At 39.8% G+C, this 14,495-nt stretch overlaps 1 protein-coding gene across 1 annotated transcript in view; it reads right to left on the bottom strand.

The window, feature by feature from the left end:
* Positions 1–572: 572 nt before the first annotated feature.
* Positions 573–14,495, bottom strand: part of SEMA3D (semaphorin 3D) — a 138,245-nt gene continuing 124,322 nt past the window's right edge. The window contains exons 17-18 of the mRNA XM_050324641.1: positions 13,238–13,377; positions 573–3,585 (exon numbers count right to left, since the gene is read on the bottom strand). Coding sequence (XP_050180598.1) covers positions 3,172–3,585; positions 13,238–13,377 — 554 coding nt within the window. The 3' untranslated portion in view covers positions 573–3,171. The remainder of the gene's footprint in view (positions 3,586–13,237; positions 13,378–14,495) is intronic.

Below are 14,495 nucleotides of genomic sequence, written 5' to 3'. Positions count from 1 at the left end.
TTGACCTCCAAATCACTGATTTGAAATTTAAGCAGACTTCAGGTTAAAACTCCAAACTACACAGATGAAATTTTTTGAAAAGAGGGGTATACTCCCCTATCGCAGTTTCTGGTCTAACTCATTCTCAGAACCTCTCTGGGGTTGCAGGTTGTGGGAAAAACCCAATGCTCCTCCTGCTCCTGGGTTTGCATTGCTGAGTCCTGCCTTACTTTCAGTAGTGATTCCTAATCTATCTCTCTCATTCCTTGGTCTCCAAGGTGCTCTGGTCTCCTTGCATGTGTATTACATCCTGTGCATGAGATGTGCTACCCCTTCCAGCTATAGCATTCATCTTGCCCAGTGTATCAAAACACAGACTTTTATCTATGCAGGATTATTAAATATGTTCCCCAGAGTGGCATGAACCCAATGCAACACACCGGTTTGGAGGATATTGAATTTATTTCCCATGATGGAAAAGGTGATATATCTCACCTGGGGTTTTATGCTACCACTGTACCCCAGACTGATGAGGTCATTTCTTTAAGAAGAATCTCATGGCAAGAACATTTGAAATAAAAGAAATGAAAGTGTTTTTTAAGAGTAATAACATTTTAATTCAACCATTTAAATCTAATGTTCCCAGCACGGAGACCCTCATCCCAGATTTCTACTAAAGTCAGCTGGGGAGGTTCATTTGTAGAATACAAACCCCCAATCATATCTAAACATAAATCATATGATTTAGTTTTCATGGAGGAGAAAAACTGTGAAAGAAGACCTTGCTTTGCTTTTTCTTATGAAGTAGGCAAATGTGATGAAAGTAGTCTGACATTCAGTAATTGAAGTACTATATCACCACTGATGAGTAGATCCTTTGGCAGTGCATGAGAATGCAGCCCACCTGCTATTCCATAGCCTTGGTGTGGTTCCACTCATTTCCTTAATGTCCAAGTCAGAGAAATGGGACTTTGTGGACTGATAAAAATCTAATAAGGAATAACTGGGCAGGTTCTGGCTAGAGAAAACATAACCTTACAGCCAAGAATATTAAGTATACCTGTGCTTTATATGCAGCAGTTTAATAACCCCCCCATACCTCCTTTTAAGTAGTCCTAATTGGCCTTAAAATCAAGGTACCCAAATTGATGAGCCTCTTGTGAAATGCCTGGCCTGCATTTTTTTGCAGCAAAAATGCCAAAAAGTTCTCTGCATGTTCTCAAAGTACTGTACAACTGGTTAGTATCTTCAGCATCAGTCTATCTGCTGATTAAAGGTCCTGTGCTGAGAAATTCCCTTCTTCCCACAGATGTATTTTATAATATTTAGCACTCAGTGCTTTACACTATCAAAGCATTGTATGCATGCTATCTAATATTTCCTAATTAACCCATACATCTCCTATTAAAAAAGCATCTAAAATTAATGTCATACGGTCCCGCTGGCTTTTGTACAACACATGCAAAGGCAGCTTTCGGGTTTTACAAGAAACGAGGGTGGGTAAGCTGAGATTCCTTTCTGAAACCTGACAAACACTTCTCCATATCAGACTTTGAAGAGAGAGGAAATGATGCAAATTGGACCTTCACAATTATAGATCTGTGACTGAATGCGCGCACAAACACCAGCATGGGCAAGGGCTTCTGAGCCAACAGTTTTGGTCCCTTAATGAGGTGCACATCAATTGCATGGGTTTCCCACAGATTTTGCTCCCAAGGTCTGTAGAATGCATGAGAAACAAGTAAAGTCTGTCGTTTTGGTATCCATCAAAGCTCTCTTCCATGTGAGGAAGTGGCTAATTTGTCATTTCACACTCAAAAAGGCGTGAAAGGCAAAACGGAGGGAGGTTAGATGGAAGGGAGGGGGCTGTGACTCGTATGAGGAGACAGTAGGCCTGATTTTGAGCTTGTGTTTGTTGCTGCATATCAGGAATAAAATCAATGAAATCATATTGATGTAAAATAGACAAGAATGAGGCCAGTGTTTCTTACTTATGTGGAAAAAATTTACATTATTAAACCCAAAATATGAACCAAAGAACAAGGAACAATTTACAAATGAAATTATGGCATATAGCAAATTTCTAACTTACAAGTTTTATTTACACATGGACATCTCTTATTTAATTATAATAAAAGTATTAATTCCAACAATGTAAATTTTCAACTTAAAAATACATAAGACCTTTGAGAGAAAATCCCAAAGAATACACACATCTGAGGAATGTCAGCTCTGTGTCAAGAGCACTGGTCTCAGCCACTAAATATTTTCCCTCATCGTCTTTCATTTTAGCCTTGTTGTTGTCTTTTGATTTTCTTTTCCTCTGCATAAAACAAAGCCAGCAAAGGACCAGAGAAACAGTCAGAGTCAGACCTTTTGAGACATAGGAGAGGTGCAGGCAGGAATCCCATTATTTGTTAATAGGATTTGTGCACATACCTCCCATGGACCACTTAGGAAATTTACTCCCAAGCATCTCAGTGGCAATTTCAATTAGAGTCAACATTTCATTTCAGCAGATGGACTGCAAACTGGTGGCTACTCAAACTCTAATGAATAATGCTCGATAATTCCCCTCTCTTAAACCATGATTATGCTTTCACTTTTTTATGGGGAGAATGAATACTGTCCCTAAGCCAAAACTTAATTTGATTTTTTGCTGTGCCTCTGTGCTAGCAAACCTCACCCATGTGCCTGTATAGAAGCCCAGTGGGTAAATTAGAGGATATTTTTGCAGATCTGTCACACATTTCTACCATGCTTCTTATTCAGAAAGATGCCAAAGAACTGGAAATACATCTGCCCTCCCCTGAAATGCAGCCACCTCTGGGGTGGAATGTGGCAGCAAATATTGACATGAGAACACAGACACTAAATCCTATGTGAAAATTATGCAGGAAGTACAGAACACAGCTCACGCAGCCTCAGGCTACCCAGGAATTAGCTAAAAGTGTACATCTTTTCTAATGAATGCATTGGAAATTATTGCCTGGTGTGTGGTACTCCAATAAGGAACATCTCATTTGGTACTGAATCCCACTGTACAGTCTCGCACGGATTAACAGTGGTGGTAAGTTTTCTGATTTCAATAAGAAGCAGTACTAATCATAGGCAAGATGCACAAAACCAGAACACAGTATTTTTTTTTTTTTTCTCATGGAAAATGTCCTTTCTTTAAATAGCATTTACAAACTACGTCGATGGTGGCCTGGCTGGCTCATGGTGCCTTCGGTTTCGCTTTTTTTTCATCTCCTGCACATGCTTCCATTTGGCACCACCTTTGTTCCGCTGCCGCCGCTTCTCCCGGTGCCACATCTGTTCACAGTACTCATCCAGGCTGAAGCTGGGGCTGCTGACGAGCTGGATGTAGTCCTTGTACCTCAGCCGGGACTCCGTCAGCAAATCCCTCACCCGGCCCTCCTCATCCTCAGTTTTCTGAGTGCTTTCCATTTGTCCATTCTCGATGACGTTCAGGTTCAGCTTCACGATGGTGTGGATGAAGGTGTGCTCCTGGGCTTTGCAAAAATAGGCTCCTGCGTCCCTCCTTTGCAAGCTGCGGATCAGCAGCCCGTGCTCGGTTTTAATGATCCTTTCATCAGCCTTCAGCTGTGGGGTTGGAAAGAAAAGAGCACAATAGGTGAGTGTCATTGTCAAAGCCAGAATGTCAGTGCTATGCTGAGGGGGAGAGAAGGCTCGTCTGACGCACGGTCCCTACAGTGCCAGCACACGGCGGACCTGTGCAGCTGGGACGGACACCGGGAGTTCCTTTCAAGGTCTGAGTTCTGTTCCTAACTATAGCATCTGGATCACGGACATTCAGCATGCAGTAGCAAAAGACAGATGCTGTACAGCTGACAGGACAGACAGTAATACTCTTCACACCACAGTGCAGTGACTGAGGCTGCATTCTCCAAGGAAGGGTAGCTATTTACTGCCACAAATCCCATTCATTTTTTAACTGTTCCTTTTGAGGCATCTATAATACACCCAAAAATACCATCATGTTTATATATATCTGGAGTGCTGTAACAATGAATAGAAGTACTTCTACTGATTTCTAAAGTGAAATGCTGTGATTCTGATCTTCTTCAACCAGGTTTTACAAAAGAAAGTTAATCCTGGCTTTGACTCCCTTAGTTGTGATTAAAAGCAGGCAATGAGGCTGGATGGACACAACCAAGTACAGTTCTTTTACTGTTAAGATCTGTGAAGAATAATAGAAAAACAATAAGAAAAAAGTATAAGAGAAAAATAAGAACAAAAAAAAGCAAAGAAAAGAATAAGATTGCAAGTGAGAGCTGAAGTCTGTCAGCATGGAGCTGCAATTTCACTTACAAATGGAAACATTTAAAAAAAAAAAATACAGGATCTCACATGTTAAAAATAAGGTGCACCTTAAGACTAATAACAGTCAGGTAAGTTAAAGTTACATATCTGGTGATCTGCAATTGATTTCCAAATTAACCTAAGTCAAAAAATAACATTCCCTTCCCCCCAAACAAACAAACAAAAAACCAAAAACAACAAAAAAAACCACCACCACTCCCCAAAAAAAAACAAACAAACAAAAAAACCCAGGATGGGGCACTGGGCACCTAAGTATTTTTGCAGCTGGGAAACATAGAAGGTAAATGATTTGCCAAAGACCATATAAAGATTAGTAGCAGAGGCAGAAGTAGAAAGCAGAACCCTAACTCCCAATGTCCAACACCAGCATTTCCTTTGGAAACGATCCCGGTCTAGCCCAGAGCTGTTCCCTCCCAGGTGCGCTGTGTTCTGCTGCCACACAGAGGCTGCAGCACAACCAGCACCCGGAGCGCTGCTGAGGGCGACCTCAGCACTGCTGGTGGCATCGGTGGCATGGAGAAACACTTCAGCTCAAGGCTGAGTAGTAGGTTTAAGAAGGGAGTTATGGGGCCAGAGAGAACCAACGCAGAATCTGGAAAATTTCCCAGAGTGCACATCTGACCCTCCAGCAAACTTCAGAGGATGAAGATCAGGGAGGCATAAAGATGACTAAATTAGATTTATTCACAGTGGGTAAGCTACACACTGTTTCTTTATGTAAAAAATCTGCACATGATTCCCTCTGCTACTCCATGGGAAAAAATTTATACATACATATGATTCTCCATCTGTTATGACTCTAACTCACTTTATCATAATAGAGTCTCTTGGAGCAAAGAGATGGATGAGTTGACCTTCTAGGGCTTTTAGCTTTACCCTCTTCTAAGTTTCTACGACAATTGCTTTGCAATGATTAAAATATTTGAGAGACCATATCAAGATCACCAGAAAAAGAACAATACACATGGATATAATACATCCAGAGAGAGAAACAGGAAAGACTTGTCTTCCTACTCTTTCAGCTTTAACAGTCTTCATTAACATACAGATTAGACAGGTGTGCAGGTAAGTAGATATGCAAGTAGATGGATAGATAGATATGTGGATGGATATAGGCCTATGTACTGCCAGTGGTACAATAGCAGCAGAGACAAGAAATCAAGTGCTACAAAAGCCATGGCCCTGGTTGCCTGTTTCTGTGGCCAAATATTTTTTGGTTCCTGCCTTCAGCTGACAGTTTTGAGTCAACCCAGAACTTTAATTTCATTGTTTGTAAACTGCATATAAGCCTGCCTACTTGGCACCAGGAGGGTGAAATTTCAGGATATTCCTGGAAAATCGATTGTCCTGACAACAGGTGCTACATGACACAAGCTACTTCTGATTTACCACACTGAGTTTAAACCAGAGAAATTATGGTCAAGCCACAAGCACATGCACAGAAGATTGCAGAGAAGCAGACTAGAAGAGGTCTCTCTTCCATCTGCAGAACCCACGACGTAGGACAATATTCCTCAATTTCATCAGCTAGTGATACTTCATTCTAAGTAAATGTATACGTTTTCTACAGTAAAAACAGGAGCATAAAATGTATAAATTAATCCACAAATAAGGAGATGTAGGCTGAAATGTGTCTAGGGCAGGTGTTTCCTCATGATGCTGTGCATTCCAAAGGGAAATGCAGGAGCAGTGGTCAGGTGGAAGTGCTTGGAAGCCTAGCAGTTGCAATATGACAAGGAAATCCCTCCTTCTTCTTCCCAGGCTTCATGTTAACATGAAAACCCAAGTTTGAGAGATTTAAGAAAAAGCATGGGAAGCAGCAAACTTCCAGACATTTGGGTTTCATAAGGCACTGTGCAAAGCCCAAGTTCCCACATTGTCTGAGTGAAAACAGGACTGATCTCTTTGAGCTTGAGGCTTGATGCAATCGCAGCAGTAGCATCTGCCTGTCGGTGGCTCTGCCAGTATTGTAGTCTAGAGCGTCTTGACAGCTGTGTACCTCCTACACTTGGAAGATCTCCAGCTGGCTGCTTTGGCTGGCTGGGTGCCAGTCCAAAGTGCCCTCACTAGGGCCTCGCCTATTTTCAGTGAAAGAAAGGCAGAATAATGGCAGATCTAGACTTGAAAACATCGCTGGACCCCCGAGTCCAGCACCCTGTTACTCACAACTATTTACCATTTGTGCAGTAGCCGACACTTTCTAGTCGTAAATGTGTTGACTGATGGAGCTGTCCCCCATCTGCTTTGGGATACTGCAGACAAAGCTAACACTCTAAATTGGTTGTGTCCCTTAATCCCAGCCCAACATGACTCCTATTTTTAATGAAGCAGTGTTCTTAAACAATGTCCTGTGTTAACCTTGGATATTGATTTAGAGTGACTGTCACCTCCTCCTCTGTGCCTTCATTGTTCATTCCTTTCTTATCCTCTGGCAGGATAAAATTATGGCTCCGATTTCACACATATTGAGCAACACTTCATTACTGCTTTCCCCCCTCACTTCTCGTTTTGGTATCCTGTTTATGTTGTTTTACCCATAGGTTCAGAACTCCTCCTGTCTTTCCTCTCTGCTTTCTCCCCACAGGGCTCTGGAGTTTCATAAACACCTGGCATTTCATTACTTGGTAGTAGATCTTTAACCTTTCACTTGAATGCTTAATGTGGTCTTTGGTTGCTGACCTATAGATGTAAAACATATTTTATTAAATTCTGAGGAGAGTGAAAAGACTAGTTAGATAAAAGACATCATTTTGTTTAGGTCGGATGTGGATTCACTGTTTCATCCCCCTCCGTCTCAAAATCAGTAAATCTTCTAAAATATTTGTAAGTAGGATTTAACAATTCAGAAGTGCAAAGGCTTAAATTCATAAAAGCTTGCTGACATGTGCTTAAATTTGTGCATATAATAAAACTTAAACGTGAGAGACACAGCGTTGTTCCATAGGAAACACATTATAAACCACAAAAGATGAATCAATTGATTACCATTAGCTTTCTTTTTTTAGAGAAGTATAAGCAGATTTTTGATAATATTGTATCAACAAATTTTACCTTTCATCCTTCATGATAAGCACATAAGTTTGCCAAAAATTACACTACGTGAATTGTGGCACACACCACTGATACTGGCAATATCTGAAAAATTTAACACTTGATTTTCACAAGCTGAGTTTAACAATGAAGATAAAAACAGGCACTGCCAATAGTGGTGGCAAATCTTTAAACCATCAGTAAGTTGGAAAACAACCAAGGATTTGAAAGTGCTGTGTCACCAGGTTAGGTCAATGCTTTTTGTCCTTTGCTAATGATGTGTTTAGATAGCCCCCTCTTTACAAATAATTCACATGTCAACTCTTTCACAGTTAAAACACTGCACCTGTCTGGGAGAAGAAAGTGGCTTCAAAGCCTGCCTTCCCTCATTAATCACCATGTGAAAAAATGTTGGAGGTAAAGCTGGACTAATCATGGGTTAGCTGCAACCCCTGAACAAATTGAGAGGGCGAGAAAAGAAAATGAGGAACATTTGTTGAGAATTCACATTCATCTTTGTTTTTCTATTGTTCTCTTCTTCATCCTCATAATTTGACTGGAAATAAAGATCACTCTAGGGTTTTTTCTGGCATTATTGTTACACATGGCTTTGTTTCTTTTGTATGGGAAAATAATCATTTAGCTCCAACACAACTGTAGAGTTAATTTCTTTTTCTTTCTTTTTTTTTTAACATCTTTTTGTATTTACCAACAGCCTCAGGAAAAATGAAGAACGTGTTACTGGTACAATGTCATTATGAAAACGCATGATTCCAATTAGTTTCAAGGTGAAGCTTATTCTGAGACTAAACTTTAAACTCCTATCCCTATAATATATCCAAATCAAACTGGAAATGTCACATGCTATATCTCAATTCAGAGTTACTTCTTTTTACATGAAACTGTCAAGAATATTAGTCTTACTTAAGAAACGCAAGCTATTAGAAAAAAAAGCCAATGAGTCAAATAATAAAATAAAAGAATGAAAGCATGAGAGCTATAAGTACCCCCTAGGCTGCAGAATGAATCTCTTTTTTTTTTCTCCCATTCTCCTGAGCTCTTTTCATTGACCTAAGGATTCAAACACTGAATTACCCTCCTCTGACAGAAGGTACTACTGGTAATTCATTCCTTGCTGTGTGCCTTCTACCTTACTTAGCAATCATCCAAATCTTAGATTCCAAGACTGGCACTGAATCTGTGGCCTTTTGTCACTAGATGCTGCTGACCAGATGTTTGTAACAAGGAAAGTCATCATCATGATGCAAAAACCTCCAGACACAAAAATGGAACCTTCTGTCTTGGATAAACTGAAAGAACTGCCTAAAATGAGTGAGGAAACAACATCTCTTTACTCTGATGGGGGAACTAGATCTCAGTGTTGCATCTTGCAAAATGGCCTGTCCAAAAGCTAGTCAAACTCTTATATCTACCAAAATATCAGATGGTTATAAGTGGGAAAACACAGCCTGGACTGTGGGAAAGGAGTATGGAAAATGTGAGAACTGATGACGAAGAAACTGGAATGTCCTCATGCATTTTGGCGGATTTATTTTCACCCCCAGGTACAAGTAGGGCAGAAAGAAGAGAGCTAAAAGTTATCTGCACCTATTCTGTCACTTTAGACTATATGACCCTTCCTTGGTAGACCTGGAGCCACAAGAGACTCGGGGTGAAGTGCAGCCTAAAGCTGAGGGACCAATGCTTTTCAGAGCCATGAGGCACCAAAACTAATGGCTTGATAGGGAGCCATGCATTTGCTCTTTGCAGTCTTGGCTCCTATTGTATGCATAAAATAACACAGCAATTTTTTTGAGAAATGAATAGTATCTGTTTTAAGCTTCAGAGAGCTTCAGCAGTTTAAGACATTACGAACAGATGACGTCCCCAGAGTTTTTTATGAACTCCAGGCACTGAAACACTCTCCGTCATCCCAGTGACTAACCCTGCACGCACAGGAACAAACATGATCAATTGCGTGAGCAACACTAACCACAAAAGCACTAGATATTTGACTCCTGACCTTAAAATGGCCCTAAACTACAGGGAAATGTACTCCCACTGGCAGGAAAATGACCTGGTGACAGCTTCTGTACCACAGGAGATCCTGTCCCTCCCCACAGGTTGCTCTGCCTGGAAGTTACATTCTGAACCGTGACCTTAAGGGTGAAATGTCGGGGACATCCTGCTGGGCCAAACGCTTCCCATCTAGTCTGGATTTTGCCCTTTTCCTTCCCTCAGGAACCTGTGGTGCATGTCTGGGACAGTGCAAAGCCATCTATTTGTAAAGCCAAGTTTAAAGACTTGCTGAGACATTACAGTTCCAGCCCTGGAACTAAAAGTCCGTAACCTAAGTTCCAGGTGCATGGAGTCACTTGCAAAGCATGGTATCGTCATCACAATAAGTTACACAGCTAAGACGTGCATTAAAAGAATGTACAGTGTTATTTGAGAAATCTGCTGCAGGAAGGGAGAGAGAGAGAGCAGAAAATATAATTGTAATGGGAAAAGTTCTGGTAAGGCATTGGTTGAGCAAAGATCAAGCTGTACATTAAATATGACTACATTGTTCCTGTCACATATGTTTTTTTTGTCAAGTTGAAGTACTTTAAAAAGAAAGTCAATTACTCTGATCTTTGGATTTTCTAGGAAGACCTTCAATTACACTTTTATACCAATGAACTCATTTTCACTGATTTCACTCATTTTCAAGTTGTTAGAAAAACCTCAATTTATAGATCCTCAAGTTATCAAGGGATTAACATTTAACCATTTAACATTTATTCCATCAAATAAGAATGATTCTTCATCATCTCTACAGACCTAGTCATTTAGACACCCACATAAGAAATGACTAATTTAACTTTAGGCATTTGAAAACATGTAATTTCTAGAATAATATCTTTATCTTAAAGAGTAAACAAAAAACTTCTTTTTTTATTTCTTCTAAAAATGGCATCTCCCAGTATGATACATGCAAGCTGAGTTTGCTCAGGAGTTGAAACTAACCCTTGTCAAAATACTACAAATTGTTACTCTTAGAATTTTCAGACAAGATTCAAACAAAATTAAAACAAAGTTATACACTGTCTTTAAGTGACATGATCCTCTAACCATCAATGTGTGCCTATGCATTTCTGTGGGCAGTTATCTTCAGACTGAAAAAAAAGCCCCCCAAAAAATAAACACTACAAAACAAATGAAATCACCCCAAGGAGCTGAGAAACATGTGTTCCAACTTCTATTTTATCACAGTTAGATCACAGAAGCACTGCTATGGCTTTAGGTACAATATCTGGTAAAAAGGTATTTGTCTACTTTTACCATTCATTATGTAGGAAATCTGTGCAGATTTCTCCTTCAAAATTTCTTCTAAATTTGCCTCAAAGGTTAATCTAGCCTGTTAGCAAAGATTTACTTTTCTCATACAAACTGATGTCAGACTGTTTACACATAGCAAGCCCAGTAAACACTGCTGTAGAAGGCTGCTAATGTGCAAAAATTAATGCTGAGCACTTGCTGGAGCCTCAAATGCCCCCACACACGTGCACACATTCCCCAACTCCCTCTCAACGTGCACATCCTTGGCAGGTTGGGCAGTCCTGCAGTGCTGGACATCACCATGCCTGAGTAACTGGCATTTGGAACAGAACAAGTAGAAGGGGCCAAGTCACTGCCACAATGCTTTTGGAAATACAAAGTGTGGTAAAAAATAATCTAGCCTTAATTTAGGCTGTGGTATATATGTTAGCCTGCCGTAACTTTGCTCAAAGTTGGTTTGACTTGTTGTTTGTTCCACAATCAAATAAGAAAGAGTTTGAGCTTGGTTTCATGACCTTCAGAGGCCTATTTGAACGTGTGATTTATGACAAAATTAACTGATAATATTTTTTTCCCTGAACTGACACAGATAAAACTCAGAGGCAGCCCTTGAAAGAGGCTTTCAAGTATTGAAAGTGTGATTTCTTATGATACAGAAATACTACATTCTTCACAAGGAACTGGTTGCTTTATAAAAAATTTGTAGCTCTTGTTTAGAAGCTCAGGCACATGGTAAAGTTGGAATATTATTTTTAAAAATTATTGTCTCCTCAAAACTTGACATAACTTCCTATTCAGAAAAAAAAGAAGGAAAAAAAAAACCTACACAAAAAAAGAAGACAATCAAAATAAAACCCAATCCCCCAAAAAAGTCATAACCCTGTTAACTATCTGCTTAAATTTACTTAAAAATGAGTCTTAAACACATGGTTAGAATTAAATAAGTACTTTACTAGCTTCCCTGATCAAATATGTAAGTGCATTTGCAAACTGCTGCCTTAGGGAAGTGGAGTGCAGTACAGGACAGTAAAGGTAAATCCATTATGGCACAATGAATGCCTGTAGGTCTTTAAATGCTGATACACTTCTAGTTGGGTATGGGCCATAATGGAGGTTAGACACGGTATTTCAAACCAGTAATCTTTTACTGTGTAATGCACCTGTGCCTATAAATTAATTAAGGGTCTTTTTCCCCAGAAGAGGGAAAAAACTTTGCCAATCCAAAACATGTGTAAGAGAAGGGGAGTAAATTAAAAGTACTGCAGTCAGTATACAGCCTTGTGGGTTCTTTTGTCTTATCTGGTGGAAAATCAGAAGTGTCTTGTATCCCCTAATTCTGGCTTTCTGTTCCAAGACATAACTGGAGTTGCAACTTTGGGGTAACTTCCATGAATCACATCTCACCCAGAGGTGATGCTCTCACTGGCACCTGCCCTGACCTGCATCTCCCCAGCCTTTAGAAAGGACCAGCATGTTTTCTGCACTCAGAAAGTCTCATAGGATGAATTATCATTGAGAGTGGAAGAGCAGTTGTATGGTTGATAGTTGCTGTCATTTAAACTAATTTTTGTATCGGATGAACATTTAACAAAAAGGCATATCTAGCATCTGGGACCGGCTCCTTTGAAAGGGCAGTTCATTTCCCTTCGCCTTCCCTGTTGCCATGGTTGCCATCACAGCAGGACTTGGCCTCAGACACAGAATCACTCATGTAAAAGAAAGGCTATGAAAACTCCTGAGGTTTGAAACTCACTCAAACGCAGTCCAAACCAGTCCCAGCACACTGACCTTTTGGGCATGTCAGAGGGCCCCTTTTTCACTAGTTCAGAGAGAAAGCATCAGGAAATTGTGCAGGACAGTATACAGCAACCTGGAGGCTTCTCCAGGGCTCCTCCACCCAAAGTGAGGACCCCAAACCTGCCTCCCAAAGGAATTAAAAGCCATCACAGGTCTCACTGCTTTCTACTCCGGATGCAAGGTACAATCCTCAACCTGACATCTCTGCATCAGAGCAGAGTGCTGTTTAAGAAAAATTCTCAGACTTCACTAACAAGTTTAAAAAAAAAAACAAACAAATAAAAAGCCTTTTTCCTCACAGACCATTCCTTCTCTGGGGAGAGATGAAGAGAAGCAGCAAGCCATACATGCAGTTCTTAGCTACACTGCTTAACACGACAACTGAATGCAATTAGACACTAAATGAAGCTGAGATTTTGTTGAAACATAGGGTTTTGAACATACATTTACCTACAGAAGTAGTTGTGTTAATTACTGAACAAACTGGCTTTGACTTTTTACCACTAATTAACATTTTCTTCCTTTTCTTTTTTTTTTAATTGAATGAGCATGTAAGTTGAAATAAATATAGAAATCTGCTTCTGATACAGTGCAAATGGCTTCTCTCTTCCCCACTGCATGCCCCAAATGGTGATAGCAGAATGCTATGTGATACCTAAGGTGAAGCAAGGAAAAGTAAAATGACTAATCCCAATAACTCCTGGCTTTCAATGCTCAGCTGAATTCTCTGTAGAGGAAACCTGCCCTGATGACTATAACTTACCTCCTCTCGATGTTCTTCTCCAGAGCGCTGAATATACCACCTAATAGAGGCTTGTTGGGACTTAGGAATACATTCCAGAAAAGTTGAATTAAATTCAATGCCAAAAATCACCTTTTCATCAGCAGTTTCATGACTAATGCCTGGAAAGCAAACATGGTACAGGAGATTAACCCTGACCTGCTTTTTAAAGCAATGGGAAAATAGCCTGATTCAGAACAGATGCTATAAGAGTGAGTGAATTATAAAAAAGCAAAAGGAAACTTAACTTTTAGCTTAAACTATAACTATGAGGATTTAGAGGCAGCTGCTAACCTTCTTTCAGTGCAACTGGTTTTTAAAGAGGTCAATAAAATCTATATCATGAGCTTGCTCCATTTTAAAGTTGGGGCTTTCACCTTTGAGGAATTTAAAATTTGGCCTGTATTTTTCCTTAAAGTAATGCAACTACTAAACCTGAGCTAAAGCTGCTAAAGTTAGATTGTATGGTCTGGTCTGTTCATCCCAAGCACTTTAAAGCAGTCACAGGGCTAAAGTAAACTGAAGTTTACCTTCCTTCAGTGTAATTTGAAATTCTCTGTAGTATGTTTCAGACCAAACACTGAAGGAGCTATGAGGAGATCTGTTCTTCTGTAAATCTGAGTAAGTACTTTTTAATCTCTACATCTTCATTCAGTTATCCAGTCTGTTTTATCTGTGTCTTATCTGCATCTTATCTGCCTTAGCATCAGATTAAAGTTGTTTCTTATGCCCTGTGAATAACAGAAAGGAAGGTGACAGCAGTGATGTCTCCTAAATCAAAAGTTAGCTCACCAGTAAAATTAATAGTTTTGGATTATGCTTTCAATATTATAAGTACCTATATGAGGTCTATAGAAATTCAAGCTCTCCACATTATTTAACTGTGCCACTGAGATTTCAGTAGAGCCAAACAACTTCGTGCAGCCAATGAAGTCTCTGAGAGGGAATTTCACACACTGGAGCTCTAAATTTAAATAGGTTTTGGGGCCAAAATATTATTAATTATCTCAAATGTCATAAAAAAGCCAAGAGCCTGGAGTGACACAGGTCAGCTTCACAGTTTTATGGCATACAGGAGTCCCCTCCAGTTGGGTAAAATTGCCATTGATGGCACTACTTTGGGCAAAGGATTAATACCAATTTCTGTGCTAAGTCCTTTTAGATTTGTCCAGTAAAGCTAACTCTTCCAGTATCTCCTTATCCTTCCAGGAAAACGTGACATTGTCAGCCTTTCTGTTAG

This window comes from Myiozetetes cayanensis, unplaced genomic scaffold, assembly GCF_022539395.1.
Source record: "Myiozetetes cayanensis isolate MyiCay16 unplaced genomic scaffold, myiCay2020 scf3, whole genome shotgun sequence".
Classification (NCBI taxonomy): Eukaryota; Metazoa; Chordata; class Aves; order Passeriformes; family Tyrannidae; genus Myiozetetes; species Myiozetetes cayanensis.
This window is presented reverse-complemented; position numbering and strand designations above follow the sequence as displayed.